Source organism: Danio rerio, chromosome 5, assembly GCF_049306965.1.
Source record: "Danio rerio strain Tuebingen ecotype United States chromosome 5, GRCz12tu, whole genome shotgun sequence".
In the NCBI taxonomy this organism is placed as follows: domain Eukaryota; kingdom Metazoa; phylum Chordata; class Actinopteri; order Cypriniformes; family Danionidae; genus Danio; species Danio rerio.
In genome coordinates, this window is record NC_133180.1 from 2,191,857 (window position 1) to 2,216,271 (window position 24,415).

General features: G+C 40.3%; 2 protein-coding genes across 17 annotated transcripts in view; both read left to right on the forward strand.

The window, feature by feature from the left end:
• The window catches only part of si:ch73-55i23.1, a 782,803-nt gene that overhangs the window by 204,412 nt on the left and 553,976 nt on the right, over positions 1 to 24,415 (forward strand). The gene's annotated exons all lie outside the window — the stretch shown is intronic.
• The window catches only part of cita (citron rho-interacting serine/threonine kinase a), a 233,759-nt gene that overhangs the window by 85,840 nt on the left and 123,504 nt on the right, over positions 1 to 24,415 (forward strand). For all 16 annotated transcript variants that reach the window (XM_073951757.1, XM_073951760.1, XM_073951763.1 and 13 more), the window contains exon 11: positions 22,940 to 23,045. In XM_073951757.1, coding sequence (XP_073807858.1) covers positions 22,940 to 23,045 — 106 coding nt within the window. The remainder of the gene's footprint in view (positions 1 to 22,939; positions 23,046 to 24,415) is intronic.

A 24,415-nucleotide genomic window follows, 5' to 3' on the forward strand; every position in this document is an offset into this window, starting at 1 on the left:
CCAGGGTACTGGACAGGAGGATCTGGCCAATGGTTGAACCTAGGATCCAGGAGGAATATGCAGTTTTCAACCAGGCCGTGGTACACTGGACCAGCCCTATACCAGGGCGCTCCTTCGTTGTGGTAAAGTAGCACCCTGGAGGGGGGTCCAGTTCAGGGACCACAGGATCTCATCTCTGTTATTCGCAGATGATGTTGTTCTGTTGGCTTGATCGAACATGGACCTTCAGCATGTACTGGGCTGGTTTGCTGCCGTGTGTGATGCGGCTGAGATGACAATCAGCACCTCCAAGTCTGAGGCCATGGTGCTCCAGTGGAAAAAGGTGGTTTGCCATCTCCAGGTTGGAGGAAAGTCATTACCCCAGGTGGAGGAGTTCAAGTATCTTGGGGTTTTGTTCATGGGTGAGGGAAGGATGGAGCGTAGGATTGACAGGCGGATTGGTGCAGCGGCAGCAGTAATATGGTCGATGTATCGGTCTATTGTGATGAAGAAGGCGCTGAGCCGAAAGGCAAAGCTCTCGATTTACTGGTCAATCCATGTTCCTACTCTCACCTATGGTGATGAGCTTTGGGTCATGACTGAAAGGACAAGATCTCGGATTCAAGCAGCTGAAATGAGTGTTATTCGTAGGGTGGCAGGGCGCACTCTTCTGGATAGGGTGAGGAGCTCTGACACCTGGGTGGAGCTCGGAGTAGAGCCGCTGCTCCTCCACATCGAGAGATGTCAGCTGAGGTGGCTCAGGCATCTGTTTCGGATGCCTCCTGGACGCCTACCTTGGGAGGTGTCCAGGCATATCCCACCAGGAGGAGGCCTCTGATAAGACTTAGGACATGCTGGAGGGACTATGGCTCTCTGCTGGACTATGCACGCCTCGGGATCCCCCCTGGAGGAGCTGGTAGAAGTGTCTTGGTAGAGGAAAGTCTGGGGTTCGCATGAGACTGATGCCCCCGCGACTTGGCCACGGAAAAGTAGACAAGTGAATAAATGAATGTTCAGAAATGTATTTGTAAAATGAGCTATAAAGTGTCTGATGTATGACATCGCAGCACCATTGTAAAATTTGTAGGTAATTTGCAGAATATCTTGTATAAAGCCGATACAGTTCTATTTTAATACGGTTTTTCTTTAATTATGAAGTTATACAGTTAGTTCTGTATTTAATAACACACTTATTTCTATTATTTATACGTTAAGCTCAGGATCAATGCAAACTAACGTTTAAGTAGAAGAAAAGATTTTATTCAAAATGAATCAATTGAATTTAAAGTTATAGTTCTGGTTTGTACATTTTAATCACTGGGGTCACAGTGACCCCAAACAACAGGACATGCAGCAACATAACAGCAAGGTAAAAATGTAAAAAATAAACTACTGTAAATAAAGTTAGCAAAGTGACATCATGTAAGCAAGATAAATAAAATAAGGCCATTGTGTTTGTCTAATAAAAGAAGTTTTAAAGAAAGTACAGCACTGTCCTAAAGGAAGATTATATAATGCTGAATAATAGTTGTTGTTCACTATAAGTTCATGTTAACTAATGTTTGAAATAACACGTTAATAAACATTAAGTTAACATTAAGAAAGATTACGTAATGTTTGTCAGATGTGGTGTTCACTGTTAACTAATGCGCTAACAAACATTAGCTAATACACCATCATGCTGTGTTCACACCAGACGCGGAACACACAGATAAATCGCGCTACTCACGCGTAAATAGCCGCGTGAACATTTGAGGTTACTCGCTTTATTCGCGCGTCAAACCCTGCTTCATTCGCGCGTCAAATTCACTTCAGAACAGACGCGGATTTGCGTGATGGGCAGGGTTTCTGTCTGCCCGGTGACTCTAGCTTCATAGCTAAATGGCTAACATGGATTTTATTGAGAAAATAACAGTGTTTATGTGCTTAATAAAGGCTGAAAAACAGCGTCGATACGTTTAGGGTCGTGTCTGAGTCCACTACATCCTTTCAGAGGTGCATCCAGCTGTGTGAGCTCATAAACTCCGCCAGAAACTGAACCTGGATGACGGAGACTTTCAGCTGTGCTTCTGACTGAGCCCAGCCCAGTTTGATGAACTTCTTGTCGGTGTCGCCTGGAGGATTTCCCCCGGGACTCCAACAACAGGCGATATGTCACAATCACGCCCCCACAAGAGCAAGCTCCTGATTGGTTAACGCGGCGCGAATGTCCGCTGAAGTTCAGATTTTCGAACTTGGGCGATTTGCGCCTTAACCGTACGTTCACACCGAAAGCGGCGAGAGCGTCCAAGGTCACTCTGGCAGCCCTGACGACAACGCTCTCTGCCTTCAGCTCCTGCGGCGAGAGCATCAAAACTCGCTACATTGATCTCATATTTAAAGGAGCCGTTGCAGCATATCAGTTACATTCCTGCATAAAACATGTTTCTAGCGTAAAAATGTTGCGCACTTCTTATCAAATTCATACAACAATGGAAGATAAAGTTGCGTGTGGCTTTGCTCTATTTATCCAATATGTGTCCATATGTCTAAAAATATCCTGAAGCAGCAGTACTGTTTTGTACTGTCGCGTGAGATTCCCGCTTTAAGATAAATTTATATAACATTAATGAACATCAGTAACTCGCCAGTAACTTATTTAATGTATGTTTCTGTAGGAAAAAATTGTAAGTAATTGGAAATCCGGCGACCACAATAATCAAACCCTTGGGAACAACTGTGGTCGGAACCAAAGTTCATAGGTCTGTGTTCTCTGAACTGCTATCAAGCGATGGACGTCTTCTTCAATGAACCTAAACGAGCACATGTCACTCCGCTGCTAGTCCGTTTGCACTGGCTGCCAGTTGCTGCTTGCATCAAATTCAAAGCTCTGTTTGCCTATAAAGTTACTTCTGGCCTTGCTCCTTTTTATCTGCTCTCACTTCTGCAGATGTATGTGCCCTCCAGAAACTTGCGTTCTGTGAATGAACATCGCCTCGTGGTTCCATCCCAAAGAGGGAAGAAATCACTTTCCCGAACGCTCGCGTTCAATCTGCCCAGTTGGTGGAATGAACTCCCTAACTGCATCAGAACAGCAGAGTCACTCGCTACTTTCAAGAAACCACTAAAAACCCAACTATTTAGTCTCCACTTCACTTCCTAATCTGCAATTGCCTCTCTGAATATCACACTAACTGTACAAAAAAAAAAAAAAAAATACTAATACTACTAATACTTCCCTTCTTAGACTTTACAGACCTAAAACTTGCCTATAGAACTTTTTCATTGTTGCTCTTAGTTGTGTACGTTGCTTCCTTGTCCTCATTTGTAAGTCGCTTTGGATAAAAGCGTCTGCTAAATGACTAAATGTAAATGTAAAATGATTGCTTTTTCGTCGATTCGCGTCATAGCTCATTACCATAAAGTTGACACAAGTTCATTTCAACTCTCCTCGGCACTCATGCCGGCGAAGATGCGCTGCGCTGCATCTCGCCGCTTAACGCCGCCGGCTCTCAATGAAAATTAATGACTTCCGGCTACTTTGACGCTCTCGCCGCTTTCAGTGTGAACGTACGGTAAGTGTGTCAAACGCGCAAAACGCTTAATTCGCGCAAGTCGCGTCATTCGCACAGCACCATTCCCGCGTATCGCGCTGCAGGATGTCTATTCGCGCGTTTGCATTGACTTAACATGTAAATCACTCGCACTTGGCGTGCGTTCCGCGTCTGGTGTGAACGCAGCATTATTGTAAAGGAAACCAGATCAAACATCATTAATTTTCCTTCAGCTTAGTTTCAGAGGTCGTCACAGCGGAATGAACCACTTACCATTCCAGCATATGTTTTATGCAGCGGATGCCCATCCACCTGCAACCCAGTACTGGGAAACACCCATACACACATTCACACACAGACACTCATAAACACTACGGCCAGTTTGGTTCATCAGTTCCCCTATAGCGCATGTGTTTGGACTGTACTGGAGCACTCGGAGGAAACCCACGCCAACACGGGGAGAACATGCAAACTCCACACAGAAACACCAACTGACCCAGGTGAGACTCGAACCAGCGACCTTCTTACTGTGAGGTTAGAGGGCTAACCACTGAGCCACTTTCGCCCCTATATCGCAATATATGTTGTAGAAATAATAGTATTTTCCCAGTATTTTGCATCTCTATTGAGCTATATAGAGATTAAGATGAACTTGACTTTTAAAAGGGGGTGGATTACTCTCCTAATATAATGGTATACGAAACTCTGTTCTGTAATTGTTTTGAAAAGAGTCTTGAAGGAGACTGTAAGGCTGGATGGTTTCCACTTATGCGCACTGGGAGAGGAAGCTGCCACACTCGTTTACTTGACCTTTCTCCATGGCGGATCGATGTAGCGCAGCATGTGTGAGCACCGCAGGTTGACAAGAGTCGCCGCAGGAACATTGCGAGAACATTAACCCAACATAGGCTGTGAGTCAGCCCCGTCTGTGTCCGTCAGCCGCGCTAAGAATAGGCCGTGCTGGAATGCATCAGCGTTTCTGCAGATCAATAGCTACTGTATTCACAGAATGCGTAAGTGTGTTTATATCCCACGCAGATGTGGATGACAGAGACGCCCACTCCAGGCGAAAAGAGCACGATGTTCTGACGCCGCTGTGCACGCATGTTTTGGATTCTGATGATGAGAGATGTCTGCAGTAGTTCAATAGTAATGCTGTAATCATTGAATGTGACCTGAAAGCTCTATTGATGGACACTAATGTGAAATGTAATTCTTAAAGGTCAGTGGCAGGTATATTTTCCCTCCGCAGTTGTTTTCAGTATGCATGCTTGGAGTTGCCTTTTCTCTCTTTCTCTCAATGTAAAGTTGGAAATCATTACATATGGTCATCAGAATGCAGTTTAAATTGTGTTTACAGTATGCAGACAAACATTGGTGCATTCTACCCCGTTTGAAAGACATCAAAAATAATAATTAAAGGACAACAACTATACACATGAAAGATATTAATGTCATAATTCAATCCCTTCCAGAACAATCCCAAATGATGTGTGTAGATATATACTCACTGGCCACTAGTACACTTTACTAGTCGCGGGTCGGTCCCCTTTTTTCTTCAGAATTGCCTTAATCCATAGATTCAACAAGCTACTGGAAATATTCCTCAGAGATTTTGCTCTATATTGACATGATAGCATCACACAATTGCTGCAGATTTGTCGGCTGCACATCCATGATGTCAATCTCCCTTTCCACCACATCTCAAAGCTGCTCTATTGGATTGAGCTCTGGTGACTGTGGAGGCCTTTTGAGTACAGTGAACTCATCGTCATGTTCAAGAAACCAGTCTGAGATGATTGAGCTTTATGACATGCTGCGTTATCCTGCTGGAAGCAGCCATCAGAAGATGGAGACACTGTGCTCATAAAGGGATGGACATGGTCAGCAGCAATACTCAGGTAGGCTGTGGTGTTGATGCTCAATTGGTACTAATGGACCCAAAGAAAATCTCCCCCACACCATTACACCACCACCACCAGCCTGAACCACTGATACAAGGCAGGATGATCCATGCTTTCGTGATGTTGAGGCCAAATTCTGACCGACCATCTGAATGTGTCAGCAGAAATGGAGACTCATCAGAGCAGCAACGTTTCTCCAATCTTCTATTGTCCACTTTTGGTGAGTCTGTGTGAATTGTAGCCTCAGTTTCCTGTTCTTAGCTGACAGGAGCGGCACCCGGTGTGCTCTTCTGCTGCTGTAGGTTGGCCGTGTTGTGTGTTCAGAGATGCTCTTCTGCAGAGCTCGGTTGTAACGAGTGCTTATTTGAATTACTGTTGCCTTTCTACTAGCTGTAACCAGTCTGCCCATTCTCCTCTGACCTCTGGCCTCATCAACAAGGCATTTGCGCGGTGGGGATATATATATATATATATATATATATATATATATATTTATATATTTATATTTATATTTTATAATTCAGACTTCAACTTTGTGTGCGTGTGTGTGTGTGTGTGTATATATATATATATATATTTTTATTTTATAATAAATATTAATAAATGCATTCGCTTGTTAAAATATTTGGTTAAAAACATTTATTATAAAAATGCATGTTGTAACTCCATTGAAATTTATATATATATATATATATATATATATATATATATATATATATATGTATATGTATATGTATATATATATATATATATATATATATATATATATATATATATATATATATGTATGTATGTATGTATGTATGTATGTATGTATGTATGTATGTATGATGTATATATGTATGTATATATATATATATAAATATATATATATATATATATATATATATATATATATATATATATATATATATATATATATATATACATCATACATATATACATCATACATACATACATACATATATATATATATATATAGTTTCATTAGTTTTATTATAATTTTGTGTAAATAATTATAAATGCAGACACTTCCAAAATTATTTAGAAAACTCTGACTCATTACACTATGTTCGCCATCAAAGTATAAATAAATGTGGATTTTTAATTTTACATTGAGTTTTCTAAGGGTTGCATCATTTATTTGTCAATTTTCTCCTGTTGCAGCTGTAGTTTTTCTTTGACTTTACCCCCCAAAAAATTTTCTTAAAACTTCTCAATGAGCACAATTTGAAATGCATAACCCTGTAATTACACTTTGAGGCCATACACACACACACACACACACATACACACACACACGTGGCCAATAATCAGGTCTGCTGTGGGCCGTGCTGATCAGACCCCTGGGACGCGTCGGGTTTCTCCAAAGGGAAGCCGCTAAGCGTTGGCTAATGGACTGCTTTACAGCAAACAGGCAGAACCTCTAATCTTGTTAGACCCCACTGCTTTGGTGCCGTGGAAAACACATTTAGAGCTGGGCGTATTTGTGTGCATTTACAGGCTCACGAGGGGTCCGTTTCCAAGCGCCTCAGATGTGCTTTGATGGAGGACATAAGCATTCATGAATGCCCACATATCATAATTAGGAGCCCGTGATTTCCCTGATGCTGAAAATGGAGTGGAATTTAGTTATTAAAATAGCTTTTTTTAAAGCAGAATGTCACAGAATTGACAGATTTTAGTTTCAAAAGAAGGTTTGTAGACATGAGGCGGATGACACTCTAAAATCAAATGCATTTAAAACAACACAACTTGTGTTATTTCTTAATACGTCTGTGAGTCTAGTTAAGGACGACACATTTTGTGTTATTTTAATCATTTTTGATTGATGGCAGGATAATTGTAACCGAACCACTAAAGTAAAAAATAAAATAAAGTTTAAAATAATAACTAATAATCAAATAATAACTCGACTTCTAGTTGATCATTTGGTGCCAGAAGGTGGATCTTTCAGATGAATCATCTGTTGATCTGCATCAATCATCACCAATACTGCAGAAGACCTACTGGAACCAGCATGGAGCCAAGATTCTCATAGAAATCAGTCAAGTTTGGTGAAGGAGAAATCATGGTTTGGGGTTCATTCAGTATGGGGGTGTGTGAGAGATCTGCAGAGTGGATGATCAACATCAACAGCCTGAGGTATCAAGACATTTGTGCTGCCCATTACATTACAAACCACAGGAGAGGGACAATTCTCCAGCAGGATAGCGCTCCTGCTCATACTTCAGCCTCCACATCAAAGCTCCTGAAAGCAAAGAAGGTCAAACTGATCCAGGATTGGCCAGCCCAGTCACCAGACATGAACATTATTAAGCATGTCTGGGGTAAGATGGAGGAGGCGGCGTTGAAGATGAACACAGAGTCTTGATGCAGTCCTCCAAGCTCATGATGGAGTCAGACACAATATTCATTCTGTCTCCACTGCAGCAGTACTTTATATTCTATACTGGACATTATTTCTGTTCAGTGATGAGACTTTAGTCTGAGCAGAGTCAGAGCTTACTGTCCTAATGACATCAGTCATAATTAAGGCATGATCATATTTAATTGAGCTCAAATAAGCAAAATCTAGAGGCCTTTACCTTTCATATAAGACACTTCTGACACCAAATGATCAACTACAAGTCCAGCTATTATTCACTGTTCCTAAAACTTGAATAGTTCACAGTACTTCTGTCAGGTAGTGTAAACATTAGTGTGTAATAAACAGTTTGTATCTTTATATGCAAGATGAGCAGTTTTGTGAGTTTAGCCAAACTGATCTGATTACTTCATTCGCAATGCATCATGGGAGTACGCGGTCCCCACTGAGCCTTTTTTCTGTTTCCATGGTAACAGACACTTTTTTCTCTGATTATGGTCTCTCTCCAGGATTATTGGTTGTTTAGTGTATTCACCAGGCTTTCAGACGTGATTGATGATCATAAAATAAGGCTGACTGGAATCCACACTGTGAATCCTGGAGTCTGAACATTACACAGCTCTCTGTGGAGGACGTTAATGGGATTTTTCCCCCTTCTTCTTGGTACCAAGACTGGCTTTTGGCAGATGCTTTCATCAAGAGTGCTTACATTGCATGGAAGGAATATATTTTTATCAGTGCATGCACTTCTTGGGGAATCAAATTCTTGACATTGGAGTTAGTGGTGCAATTATAAACACACACACACACACACCCTTTTATTTGACGATATTAGCATTGGACAGTTAATTCTGATTGGTATATAATAATGATGATTATAAATGTTGTAAGAATAATAATGTAATGTCAGTTTTATCTATTATTGTTGGGACTTACAAATAATACAGCAAATAATAAGTTAACTTCTGGTTGATCATTTGGTATCAAAAGTGGCTTATATGAAAGGCAAAGGCCTCTAGATTTTGCTTATTTGAGCACAATAAAATATGATCATGCCTTGATTATTAATGATGTAATTAGGACAGTAAGGTCTGACTCTGCTTAGACCAGGGGTGTGCAAACCTGGTCCTGGAGGGTCGGTGTCCTGCATATTTTAGTTCCGACCCTAATTTAACACACCTGAACCAGATAATCAAGCTCTTACTTGGTATACTAGAAACTTCCAGGCAGGTGTGTTGAAGTAAGTTGGAGCTAAACTTTGCAGGACACCGGCCCTTCAGGACTAAGATTGGACACCCCTGGCTTAGTCTAAAGTCTCATCACTGAACAGAAATAATGTCCAGTATAGAATATAAAGTCCTGCTGCAGTGGAGACAGAATGAATATTGTGTCTGACTCCATCATGAGCTTGGAGGACTGCATCCATACATCTCTGACATGACTCACATCACTGATTAATAAAGTCATCTGGAATGAAGAAGAAAGCCTTCCTGCAGGACTCCCAGAGTTCATCAAGACTCTGTGTTCATCTTCAACGCCTCCTCCTCCATCTTACCCCAGACATGCTCAGTAGTGTTCATGTCTGGTGACTGGGCTGGCCAATCCTGGAGCAGCTTGACCTTCTTTGCTTTCAGGAGCTTTGATGTGTAGGCTGAAGTATGAGCAGGAGAACTATCCTGCTGGAGAATTGTCCCTCTGCTGTGGTTTGTAATGTAATGGGCAGCACAAATGTCTTGATACCTCAGGCTGTTGATGTTGATCATCCACTCTGCAGATCTCTCACACGCCCCCATACTGAATATAACCCCAAACCATGATTTCTCCTTTACCAAACTTGACTGATTTCTGTGAGAATCTTGTGTCCATGCTGGTTGCAGTAGGTCTTCTGCAGTATTGGTGATGATTGGGATGCAGATCAACAGATGATTCATCTGAAGGCCTCTTTTCCAAATGATCAACTAGAAGTCAAGTTATTATTTGCTGCTCTTACAATTGGGATCCACGACAAAACTTTTGTCAGGTAGTGTATATCTTCATTGAACTGGTAAACGCAACCAAAGAACTTCTGAAGTTGTTTCACATCACTCAAACTTTATATCTGATTGCCTGTATATCTCTGTAAATCTGTTTTGATACAGTCTACATAGTAAAAACCATCATAGAAATAAAAGTGACCTGGTATTGACCTGAGGCCTCATGTTCATAGACTTGTGTTGAATAAATAGTAAAACATTGCGTACAGACAAAGCTGTAAATGTGTGCACGCAGTAAAATAATCAGATGTATGAAACACTGTGTACGCTGAATCCCACTCATATTCTCTTTGTACATCTGAATTAACGTGAAACTGAGCGCACGAGCACAAAAAAAACCCTCCCTGACTCCACCCCCACATGAATATGCTAATGACTCTACTTTGGCAAAACCAAATGAAAAAGAAATGGCAAAAGCAAGCAAGAAGAGAAACTTGACAGAATGTGAATTGGAGGTGCTGCTATCGGAGGTAGAGCGGAGGAAAACTGTGTTATTTACAAGTCTGTCCTCCGGAATTAATAACAAAAGAAAAAAATAGAGTGGGGAGAGTTCAGCTGACGCGGTTTACGCAGTGGAGTCTGAACATCGCACTGAGAGTGAATTAAAAAAGTTCATGTCAGAAGGTAAACACCGATGGTCCGATGTAAAGGTGCTGTTTAAAAGGAGAACAGCGGCGCACCGTCAAAGTGTGGAACAAACAGGCGGGGGAACAGGGGATGCTGAATTAACACACTTTGAGGAGAGAGTTGCCTCAATTGTGGGAGACACTTTACTGTCTGGAGTAGTATCCGTGTCTGTGGGAGACACAGATGAATTAGAGGAACACTTGTTAGGGTGGTATAGCAGCACCCCTCCGCTCTTATCAAGGCAGCGTCAGCGCATTTCAGCTGCTCAATCACCCGCTCTACAACTGAGTGCGAGAATGGGCATCACTGTATCTGCGCTCTTGGTCGGTTTGTGGGTTGTTAAGGGGGGTCATCAGCCATGTCTTTAATGGTTAACTGCGGTCTCCTGATTTGCAGTTAAATAATTACGCTCAATAAAATAAAATAAACTTAGCTGGATTAATATCTTTAAACACATCACTCACCAAGAAGCCATCCCTCGCGCACCCTGCCACCTTTGAGCCTTCGCATTCGCCCATTGACAATGTCCTCTAATAAGGCCAACACTGCCATTGCCATAGACTAAAGGTTGTCTACATGTGCAAATGCTTTTATATGTTCTAAATCACATCATTGGTAAAAAATAAAGTGTCAATTAAGCCATTTTATCAATTATAAATAAACAGCAATGTTTTTCACATGTGTTGGTGCGATACTTCGTAGTGTGCAGTTTAACATGATTGCCTCTAGGAGTCGCCAATGGAAATAAAACAAACACACACAAGAGACACGCGTACGCCAGACATGAAGTTGACGCAGACCAACACACATTCTCATGTTAATTTCATCTGGCGTATGCAAAGTTTTTGTGCATGCGCAGCTACATGAGGCCCCTGGACTTAGTCAATGAATCGATATATTGTGGTATTGACATCAAAGTCTGGTAGGGCTGCTCAATATATTGAAAAATGTAAATGTAAATAATAAATTATTATTGTAATATCCTTATCGCAGAGAGGTGCATTAGATTACATTTATATAACCCAAGTGTTTGTTTTGCATGCTAAGGTTGTTGATCCGAATTAGCTATTGTGTTGTCTAAATGTTTACACCGTGACTGCTTCAACAGGGCCCGAAATTTAAGCTAAGCGACCTCATAATATATATTGGGAGCATTAGTGCGACTGCTGATAATGGTTGTAGTGCGACCTGATTTTTTTCTAAAAACGTGCTGAATCGCTCTTCCCTGCCGCTATATTGGTTCATATTAGCTGTCAATCACTCAAGACTTTCCGCAGTCAGATGACAGGGAGGGAGTTTTTGTGACTGCGGGGAATGCAAACGGCTGAAGAGTAAAAAGTACACTGACTCTTGATGCGTTGCATGCACTGCGCGTTCAGCCAACACAATCTCACGGCAATTGGTAACTTTTTCATACGTTTCCTCGTGAGATCAGGCTGCAACAGCGCAAATGTCCGATAAAACACTATCGCCAAAGAAGCTCGCCTTTACTGAGTTTTAACTGATGCGGGTTATAACAAAAAAAGAACAGTATTGCGCCGGTGGTCATCGGGAGAATCCTGCTCTGCCCCCCTCATATTGGGCAGAGGCTGAGCATTAAAATGACACGAACCGAAACCAAAACTTTTATAAGTGAGACTTTTCCTCCTTTATTTGGTCCGTTCTTTCTTGAGGTGTATATTGTTTTTCTTTTTAATTGCTGATGACTGCTTTGCAGCTTTCAGCATTGCATTAATTGATTTATGATATTATTTTGTTTGTTTTGTAGCAGAACTATTATTTATTAAATTGACATGCATATAAAAACAATAGTACAAAATAAATATTTCTTACTACAATGCTTCATTTGTGTTTGATGCAAACCATCAATTTATTTTTCATTAAGTAACAGTCGGACTTTATATAGCAGATAACTTACATTAAAGCACATTCAATGCAGCATGATGATAAGGAATATAATTCATTATTAGTATTATTGTCATCATCGTCATCATTAATATTTTATAATTATTCAACATTCATTTTGGAATTATTGCAAAAATATTAAGTCATCACGGCATTAGTTAGATAGTTGTTTCTGGGTTTTGTTAGTCCCAATTGATGTTGTTTTCAAATACAATAAATCCCTTAATATACAACTTGTCAAATATATCATTCATTTTTTCATCCTAAATTTTTTCTGGTGCTCCTAAATATTTCAGGTTGGGAGCACCGGTGCTACCAAGTAAGAAAGTTAATTTCGAGCCCTGTTCAAGTAGCTTGATTTAGATCAGAAAGCTACATATTACACTCCCTGGGGGCATTGCAGATATGACCGACTTTGAACAACACTTTGGTACCCTATCGAGTTTCTCAGTCAAGCTAAAGGTGTCGTTGTGAGTGGGACGGTTGTGTTTGTTTCTCTGTGGACGAGCTGTCAGCGCCCCGGTCAGAGCAGATATTCATGAGCCGCTGTGATTGGTTCAGTCACCCACCGCTGCTGTATTCCTGTCAGCTTTATTCTCCCTCCGTCTCTGTTGGTAAAGTCTGTAGTGGTTGTGCGGCGGCGGCTGGGATTTCACTCTTTATTTTTGTAACACATTCATCCGTCAGACAACATTTAGTCTGTTCTGACTCTCTGACATATGATGCATGTGGGAACTCAAGTTGTTTCCTGTCTTTGCTGGTTTGTTCTGAGGTCTTCATGTCTTTTTATGCTGTCGTAGGCGTTGGGTTCTCTATTTTTAGGTGATTCTTTCTCTCTTCATGTCCTTCGTGAGTTCTCAACTTATCTGTTGGTGGAGTGTTTACTTCCCAGTGCTTTCCACAAACAAGATCTCTCTTTGTTGACATCAGATTCTGACTCAAGTGGTGTCGGCAGACTCTTTGTGTACATGACCAATCGCAAACAGGGGCGGGGTTAACTCAGTGATGCAGTCTCAGACATAATGCACTCAATATAGTGAGTGACATCACTGTGACGGGTGGGGTTAGGTGAGCGCATTAAAAAGAATCGGATGCAGCTCAGATTGCACTGCACCAGGTCTGCATCCAGACCCCTCTCGTTAGAGCAGTGATTTGCAAACCTGTGAGAACAATTTGCATTGGAGCACTTGTCACCTTTTAAAACAATAATATGATGAATATGCAAAAGGAATCTGGAGTTAACTTTACTTTCTTTATTGTCCGCAAGTGGAAATTTATCTTTGGCTTCACTACACAACCACATCAGCCTTCAGGTTACACGTATCACAAAAAAACTGGCAACATAAATACATTCAATGTCATTACATGAATCATGTTAAAACTCAATTAAAACTCTATTCATACATAAACCCAGTATTTAAAGACACAGGATACACATTTTCCTCTACTTGAGGTTGCCTAAAATGTATTTTTGATTGCAAAATCTGATGTTTTATATTTAAGGCATGTGAACAATTTTCAATAATGACGTGCTTTCTGTTTAATTCTCCTAAATAAATTGTATTTAGTTGTCTTTGTGCTTTGCCTACAATTGCACTGGCAATTTTTACTACTCAACACAGTTTTTGCTTTTCTTTAGTTGGCAACAGTCCGTACCATGCAATCATGTTAAAACACTTTCAGCCAAATTCTTCTATACCATCTCCAGGATATCTTGACTCCTAATGAGATATAATCTCTGCATTGATTTTTAAAAAATACTTTCTAAATTTCCAGCAAATGTCAGGTTACTATCAATAAATGTTCTTAAATATTTAAAACTGTCTCTATTTCATGTCCGTCAAGGACCAGAGGTTTCAACTCCTGAGTAAGAACTAGTTTATTTCTACTAATTGTCATCTCCTTGGTTTTACTCAAATTTAACTCCTTTTATACAAGTTTGGAAGCAAATTATATAACTATAGTTCAAGGCACTCCCTCTTTTCCTGTTTTAGTCAACCACTCATCAAGTGCCATATTATCAGCATATTTAAGTGACTTAAAGGGTCACGAAACACCAGAACACATGTGTTGAGCTGTTGACAGTCGTATATGTGTCCCACACTGCTAAAAACACTATTAGGACACCTATATTTCACTAAAAAGTGTAAATTGGTTGTTTTTGCGTTATTTCCAGCAAATTCCTGTTTGAAACGAATTTTTGAAGCTGCGTCACGGTCATGACATAATAGTGTGTATTCCAGCGTGCAGACTGGACGTCTGTGCCAGAGTGTGTCTTTCTACGTCTTACAGTGTGCTGCATTAATGCATGAGTAAGGCTTGGTTCAAACCAATCAGCGCGCTCTATTGTGCAACTTCATTAATATTCATTACTGTCACAGTGTTTAGACGACAGAGACGCCACGTTGTGTTGGCAGAACAAGCGTGAAGTGTTGCTTTTATAGTTTGCTGCAGTTAAGTTTTGTTTGCATTTTCTCTCTGTGAGAGCGCAGCTGGAGTCACGTGTGGATTAACAGTGTACGCGACGCTCCACAACAATAACTTACATGTCTAAGGAGGATTATTGTTTACCTGAGAGCTGTTCTCATCTGCAAACGCTGAAATCTGGATTCGCTTGTAGTATTCTCTTCATAAAGACGCGGCTCTAGTTGCTGGTGATTGTTCTGTCTCTACAGATTTGGTAAGTGAGTGACCAGTGCTCTTTGTTTATTCAGTTTGTTCGTATCTAATTAAGTTAACTATTGAACTGAGTGCAGAAATGTTAGCACCGCATTTTGTGACCGGAATAACACACGCAGCTTTCTGACACTACCTGCCGTGTGCATCTAAGTTTCCGGGAAATGCAGAGTTTTTTTTCTCTCATTCGCCGTGCGGTATCAAACATTGCATGAAAAATACACGCTTAGAGCAGTTCCTCGAATCAAATATCTCGTTTGTCGCGAGGGACATGAATGAATTCCCTGAATGAAAGAGCCAAACTGCAGTTAAAGTCCAACATTTAATAATTTGGCAAATAATTCGACTACAGATGTCCATGTAGGTTAAACAACATCACTTTCTCCTGTCTACTCCTGTGTATTTTGACTCTGAAACTCGCGCGTGCCCAAATAGACACTCCTACACCCTCCCACTTTAGTTCCTCCGACACTCCCCCCTAAACAGAGCTTGACACGCCCACTTTTCTGACTTTTTCCAAAGTAGAGGTGTGAAAACACCCTGCTGAAATGAGGGGGTTTCATAGCCCTTTAAAACCTAAATGCTGGAAAATGTCAACTCTGTTATACCCATACATACATGCACATACAGCTGAAGTTAGTATTATTCACCCACCTGTTTATTTTTTCCCCCAATTTCTGTTTAACAGAGAGCAGATTTCTTCAACACATTTCTAATCATAATAGTTTTAATAACTCATCTCTAATAACTGATTAATTTTATCTTCGTCATGATGACAGTAAATAATATTAGACTAGATATTCTTCAAGACTCCTCTATAGACTGATTTCACGTGGCCGCCATTTTTAAAAGCGAAATCGAGGCTGTGGTGGGAAGAAACCCAGAAGCATCATTGGAAGTCACAGAGGAATGTTGTGTACTTGGCTGTATATCTTATTAGCGAAGAGAAAGGGACACAAAATTGTAATTTCACCGCCTTCCGAGTGACCCGAATGCCCGTTCTGAATGAATGGTGAAAATAAAAAGGGATATCAGAGCTCATTTTCAGCTAAGTTAAGGGAAATGGAACTAATTAGCTTAAGTTTTCTTTTTCAAACACACGTTTTAGATGCCGTTTATCAAACTTGAATTAAACTGGTTCTTTCACCATATTAGATTTGTCACAATACTGAATTAAAAGAAAAAACAGCAATTTCCCGCTAACATTTAGGCACTGTTGATGTTTTTTTTTTTTTAAGTGCTGAATTGCCATTGTGTTCACGTGCTCAACAGAAATGCTTGTGATTGGCCGAGAAGGTCATCAGTTCACCCTCCGCTGTTTACCGAGCACAAACAAAGATGAGAGATCCGCTCGACTGATCTTCACAGCTGCTTCACGCTCCAGTCTCCGCGTATCTGTGTTTGCACTGGGTGAAGAGTGTTAACTTAATGCAAACACAGACACAAGGACACTAGAGTGCGAAGCAGCCGTGAAGATCAGTCGAGTCATGCGCGCTCAGCTGCGCTTCAATGTTAGCAGGAAATAGACGGTTTTAAAACTTCAGAACCAGTACATCACTATTACAGACAACACGATGGCATGCTACAGAGGACTGCAGTGTTTTATTGCTCACCAGGTTACATAGACTGAAGCAGGAGAGCGTCCTCTCCACAGTGTTTACCTTCTGACATGAACTGAAGCCTAGGAGGACACTTAAGCATATTAACGTTACTCTTACAGAAATTGTGCAGTTGTTTGATGCTAATTTGCTTTTAATAGTTTAAATTAAACGTTCTGTATAATATTACAGTGATGTTTACACTCTTTCTGCATTTTGAAATCTCGGCAGCAGCTGGGGGTGTGTAGTCCACAGCATGTTACTGCAATGTTTACAGTGCTGGTCCTATACTTCCGGGTTTCGTCCCACCGCTGCCTCGTTTAGGTTCTTTAAAATGCATTGAAAAAAATGTTTTAAAGATGATTAGAGACTTGGGAGGAGCTTCTTTCCCCAAGCCATCAGGCTGCTAAATTCTAACTCTGTGTTATACATCACTTGATTTTACGTATATATCGCTGTGTTAGTCATACCTATAAGCTACCTCATATTGCTGCTATTCTCATTACCTTGTATAATTTTTTTGCACATATTTTTTTCATTATTATTTAATTTTTATTTATCTATACTTGCACTGTCTCTGGAGCGGACCTGACCTATTCACTGCTGGTCATACTTTGTATTACTATGTATGTGATAAATAAAACTCTTGACTTGACTTGACTTGATTCCTTGGATTTACTAAAACATTTTAAGTTAAGGGCTCGTAAACAATTTATTTGGGCTGAATTTAAATAAACAAATTAAGTTGAACATTACTAAATTTAATTGGTTTAAATTCAACACAAATAAATTGTTTGCAACAATTGTGCAGACAGAATTTTTTTCAGCGTGGCGGCCGCGTGAAATAAGCATATACAGCTTAAAGTGACATTTAAAGGCTTAACTAGGTTAATTAGGTTAACTAGGCAGGTTAGGGTAATTAATGAATAATTAATAACGAATAATTCTGACTTTAACTGTACTTAAACATAAAGAAGATGCACATAAATGCATTAGTTGTTTTATTTATTGCTGGATCATGTTACTGATGTAGTAAACTTGAGTTAAGGGATACCAGTTTCTATGAATTTGAATATAAAAAAACCATTACAATTAGTTAGAATGCAAAATTGCTATGCTGCGTCCTGTATTAAAACCAATAGGATAGGACGGCTGTGTAGAATTCAAACTGATTCATGGATGATCCTTTCTTTCATCATCTGACACTTTTTGATTTATGCAGCACAGTAGGGGTGTCAAGATCAGTTGTTTCTACGGTGCACCGCAATGCAGACACAAACAATTCGGTATCAATTCAGTAATAGATTCTAACCGGTGATTACGTACTGATGTCATGTATCTCATTTGGTTCAGTGTCAAATGAGATGGGTTGGGTGCAGTAGGACTGGTGGGTTGCACTTGGGGTCTTTTCCGGGATGGGAGTGAGGTTTAGGGGGAAGAATGTAATCAATCTAGGCTCTCTAGCGACAGACACGAGAGCACTTGGTCTTTAACCTCCTTGTTAGAGCAACCGACGACCATACAAAGAATCGCTGATTTAATCCCAACTCTGACTGGGTTGGTTGCAGTAGGATCAGTGGGTTACATGTGGGGGCTCGTCCGGGATTAGACTGCGGTTTAGGGGGTGAGTGTAACAGAGGCCGGCTAGTGAAGTGTTATGCAGGTTAATCTCACTCTCTCACCTCTTAATGTGCTTTAGCGACAGACACAATAGCCCCTTACACACATACAGACCTTTCCGGAAAATTACCAGCAATTTTCTGGAAAGGTGTGTATGTGTGAACAGGCCCTTTTTGAAAATACCGGTAAATTCGTTCTGGCTATTTTCCAGTTAGAAAAGTTGTAAGATTACTGGTAATTTGCCGGAATGCTGCGCTGTGTGAATGCAGAAGGAAGATTACCGGAAAGAGCGCGTGCACGTCTAGAACGTGCTGACGTGAGACGTCTGCTTTAGCCAATCACAACAGTCAGAAGCATTCACGTTTATAAAAATAAAAGCCTTTGAATATTTTACCAGACACATTTAGCTGCTAGAGGTTAGTCAGATATTGTTTATATGTTCATCTTAATGCCAACCGTGTAAATAATTATCGATAAGATGCTTATGATAAGCCGTTGTGTGTTTACTTTTAAGCTTTGCGTGTAACGTTACCCATGAAAGCACACACACATATCATGTACATCTCGACATGCGAAAGTGTTTCTCTATATGTTTTCATCAAAGTTGTTCTCAATACTGATCATCCACAGAGTTTGTGATGAAGTCAAATGTTTACAAATACAAGCGCAGCCGTTTACAGTTCATTTGTGGTGAATGATGTCAGAATTTACCGCTATTTTGGAATGGATGTGTGAATGCTCTTTTCCTCTTTTTGTAACGTCCTCGCCTGTGTGAACAGCGCTTTTTTGAATTTACTGGTAAAGTCGTTCCGGAAATTTTCCATTTATTTACCGGTATCACTGTGTGAAAGGGGCTTATAGCCCATGGTCTTTAGCCCCCTTGTTAGAGCAACAGACTCTTATACAAAGAGTCGCCGGTTCAATTCTCGCTCACACCGGTTTGGCTGCAGTAGGACTGGTGGGTTAAATAAATGTTCTTATTCATTTTAATACTAGAATTCTTGTGCTGTGACGTAAAATATAAAACTGTGTATGGAAAGCATTGTCAATGCATCATGATGCACCGAGATATTGAATTGGAGCGAATCGATGGCATGATAATCGTAACCAAACCGAACCTTAAGGCCAGTGTAGGTCCAGCCGTCTGTTTTTTTCATGAAATATCTAATTATTTATTTACAGCTGCATGTTGACTCTTGCACAAAACACATCTTTTTTCACATCATGTCATGTGTGGTTTAATGTCCTCACGATTTGTTGTAAAATGAAGCTTTCTTTTATTACGTGACCACATTACATACACCAGTGAAAGAGCACAGGTTAATTCAAGTGTTTCAATGCGTGATTGTGACCGAGCAAAACTTTGGAAACTGCATTAATTTGGTGTCAAAACGTGCAAGTTGACACTAGGGTTGTAACAATATACCGGTATGACGGTCTACCACGATTTGAACGTGCACGATTATCATACCATGAACAATTGCATATCAACGGTTTTAACCCTTAAAGACCGAGACAGCCGCCCGCGGCTAAAAATAAGTATTGCTCTTAAATGTTTAATAACTTTTGATCCGCTGATCCGATTCATACAATTCAAAGATTGGCATAAAGAAGAGAATCTCAGCTTTCCAGTGCTGTATCACATATGTATAACATTCGCGGCTCCGGAATGAGTGCGGTTACGTCATCAAAATTTGACAACGCTGATTTGACAAAGAAACGCTCGTCACTGTGTCTCCGGACAAACCAGACATGATACATTGATGCATTGTCCCTCCTCCATGCCCAGATTGGTTTAAACTCGCTATATCACAACCAATAAGCATAGGTTTCGCTTTTGTTTGTGGACCAACAATGAGCTTTTTGAACAACAAGGAATGAGAGATAGGCATACATTTATGCGCGGCTAAATAAAACGCAAAAAAAAAAAGTTTTGCATGAAATAATTCTCATACTAAGTACTTTTGCATGCACAGCAGCACAGAAACATGACAAAACAGTGACACAGCAAAGACGAACTGCTGCTCTTGCTGTTTTCAAAAGACGCAAATGAAGGTGCAGCTGTTTGTCTGCATTGCAGAAAACCACATCCAAATCCATATCCACAGACAACCATATCCATGCTGGCACATAAAACCTAAGGATGTTCCATATTGAATCTAGTTTCGTTATGTAACTATTTATAGTATAGTAAATATTTATATCTATTTTTTACTGAGGATTTGCACCATGTTTATTTGGACTTTATTTGGACTTTGACACATTATTTATTATTTTCTTATTTTTTTATTTGTTCATTGTAAGTGGTGTTGTTTATAGTAACTAAAAATATATTATTTGGAAAAAGTCTAATTTGCTTCACTGTTCTATTATTTTGTAACATTTGTAACATACCGTATACCGCGAAACCGTCAAACCGTGGTATTGTTTTAGACGATTATCATACCGTAAAAAATTCATACCGTTACAACCCTAGTTGACACACAAACAAATGTGTATGTAAACCAAGCAGAGGTTTAATTTCCCTCCGGCTTAGTTTGAGTTCTGGTATAATCAGCAGTTTAGCTGTGTGTGTGTGTGTGTGTGTGTGTGTGTGTGTGTGTGTGTGTGTGTGTGTGTGTGTGTGTGTGTGTGTGTGTGTGTGTGTGTGTGTGTGTGTGTGTGTGTGTGTGTGTGTGTGTGTGTGTGTGTGTGTGTGTGTGTGTGTGTGTGTGTGTGTGTGTGTGTGCGCGTTTCCCTCCTCAGCACTTTCAGCTGTAATGAGCCGATGTCTAATGGCGGCGACACAGATCTTAGTTCAGATCTCTGAGCAAGACAGATTCATTATATTATTATTATAAAAGACGACGCCAACTCAAGGATTGTCACAGCGATCTGTCCCTGTTAATGAGCTGAACTGGAGAAAATGCTGAATTGCTGGAGTTATGTTACGATAAATATCCCTCAATCCAATCTCTGAAATGTATAACGTTGATCACTTTTTATTATGGTGTTCAGTTGTGCTTTTCTGACACGTCCAGCCTGTGTTATTGAGGAGAAGCTGATGTTCCTTGTAGAGCTTTTCAGATGAGGTTCCTGCACGTCTAATTCATGTCTTGTTAATTATTGAGCGGCACATAAGGATGATGTTCTCATGTTTGGAATGAATAATGAACTCACATGAAATTAATGGAGTGTGTAATTAATGTGTAAGGATGAGCAGACACTTTACATTGTGTGTGTGTGTGTGTGTGTGTGTGTGTGTGTGTGTGTGTGTGTGTGTGTGTGTGTGTGTGTGTGTGTGTTTGTGTGTTTGTGTGTGTGTGTGTGTGTGTTTGTGTGTGTGTGAGAGTGTGTGTGTGTTTGTGTGTTTGTGAGAGTGTGTGTGTGTGTGTGTGTTTGTGTGTGTGTGTGTGTGTGTGTGTGTGTGTGGATTGGTTTTTGAGGTTTATGAGGACACACATTTGTATTATGACATGGGTATGACCTACTGTAGGTATTACAGCATTAAGGCTGTTTATGAGGACATGTGTTGTGTCTTCGTAATTCCAAACTGATGAAAATTATACTTAATTTTTTTATTTTGAGCGTTGGGTTTATTGTTACGGCTGCAGTAAGGCCATATTATACGCAGTTTGTACAGTATAAAATACATTACACCTATGGAGAGTCCTCATAAACCACCTAAATCAACATGTGTGTGTTTTAGTAAGGTAAAACTGCTGGTTGAAATTTAAAAATTACTGACTAAGTACACTTACTGTCCACTTTATTAGGTACACCTGTCCAACTGCTCATTAACGCAAATGTCTAATCAGCCAATCACATGGCAGCAACTCAATGCATTCAGGCATGTAGACATGGTCAAGACGATCTGGTGCAGTTCAAATCGAGCATCAGAATGGGGAAGAAAGAGGATTTAAGTGACTGTGAACGTGGCATGGTTGTTGGTGGCAGACGGGCTGCTCTGAGTATTTCAGAAATTGCTCATCTACTGGGATTTTCACGCACAACCATCTCTAGGCTTTACAGAGAATGCTCCGGCAAAGAGGAAATATCCAGTGAGCGGCAGTTCTGTGGACGCAAATGCCTTGTTGATGACAGAGGTCAGAGGAGAATGGCCAGACTAGTTCCAGCTGATAGGAAGGCAACAGTAATTCAAGTAACCAACTATTCCAGCATATGTTTTAAACAGCTGAAGCTCTTCCAGCTGCAACCCAGTGCTGGAAAACACCCATACACTCATTCACACACATTCATATACTGTAGTCAATTTAATTGATCAGTTCCCCTGTAGCGCATGTGTTTGGAAACTGTGGGGAAACCGGATCACCTGGAGGAAATGCATGCCAACACGGGGAGAACATGCAAACTCCACACAGAAATGCCAACTGACCCAGCCGGGGCTCGAACCTTGCTGTGAGACCACAGTGATAACCACTGAGCCACCGTGTCGCCCAAATCACAATCTCCAACACATAAACAGCTCTGCACACCAAGCAAGAGTGGCCAAAACAAAGATGGCCACCAAGCAAGTCGTCTCACACCTTTTAAAATATTGTATGCCAATCTGGAAAGAGAAACCAATCAGATGTTTCCTGAGCAGAGAGGCCGATGATTCCAGCATAACACATGAAACATGACAACCAATAGGGTTGAAGTGTACCCGGTTTCTGCTGTGTTTCTAATAAAGGTTTGTTGTTGTGTGTTTGGTCAGGTCGGTCGGCGCAGGACTCAACTCTCCTGCCAAGACCAACTCCATGGAAAAAAAACTGCACCTCAAAAGCAAAGAACTGCAAGACACTCAAGACAAATGTCACAAGGTAAGAGCACCGACAGATAGCAATCAATCAATAAACCCTCAACTAATAAACTAGAATATCCTTATTGTAAAATTGCAGCACAGAAAATATTTCAGGCTCATCTCTTAGTTTGTCAAAACTCGTTTCAAAGTATCACCACAAGTCGGTTAAATTGTTTTTTTGACACAAATAATTTTGGAGACGAATCTTTTGCTTATTGAATGGACTTTTGATTCACATGTTGTTCTGATCTTAATTCAGTCTCCATTCTTTTAGCTATAGATCAGATGCTGTGTACATTAAGTCTATTAATGATTAAATATATATATATATATATACACTAGGGATGCAACAATACAGTTAGCCCACCGTTCTGGATTGTTTTAGGTTCGGTTCTCATGGCGTGACATGTGTTTTTTTTTATTCTATAGGCAATAGGAACAGTAAGAGGTTAAGGAGAAAAAAGTAAAAATGATTTATTGCAATACTCATTTTGTTTTACTTAAAAGCCAAGAAAAGTAGTTGCTAGTGTATTGTATAAGAAAATGAACACTGAAATCTCACAGCTGCTGGTAGCCCATGTACAAACTGGGGAACACGTAAAATCTAACAATTTGAAGATAAACACACATGAAGCTAATAAAGATGAATTGGCCATTTTAAATCAACATATTTGTACTTCAGTAAACATAAATAAACCAGCTTAATTATCTCGGTGCTGAAAAAATGTGAGACTGTAGTCTGTAATGCGGACTGAGTGCTTTTATAAGATGACAAAAGCCCACATCTCCAATCACCCAAAACGGCTGCAAATCTCCAGCAGTAATCACCCGCACTGCCTTTGTTATTTTATGTGTCTCTTGGAGCCAGTTGGGTTTGTTTGCTTGATAGATTCAGCGAGGGATTGTTGCTGTTTGGAGGACTTTATTACCTTCTCTGCTCTCCTGCTTCAGACAGTGATATTGCTGGGTGATGCACTGCAGATGTGCAGGCATGGTTATACGTGTAAATCAATGCTCGCACAGTTATTTTATGTTCACCGTTCTTCCTTTTTTTGGCATTATACTTACCGGCAAAACCGAAATGTCCTCACGCTGCAGATTTGAAAAACGGCGGCGCTTTCTCGTACTGTTGCCTCACTTCGCCTGCGCTTCCTTGTACTCTTGCTTAAGCCTCACTTCACCACCGCTGACCATGTTAAAGTGTGGAATGATGGTCAAGCGCCCCCTAACTTTAGAGCATAGTGATTGGATATTTACTCGCGGGGAGGAGTTTCTTCATCTCAGCTCATGGACTTACAGGCACACACAGTCAATTCAGGGAGATATAAAACACATAAATTATTTAAACGTAAAACCAAGAAAACCGCAATTCACAAGCGCGTATTAAAC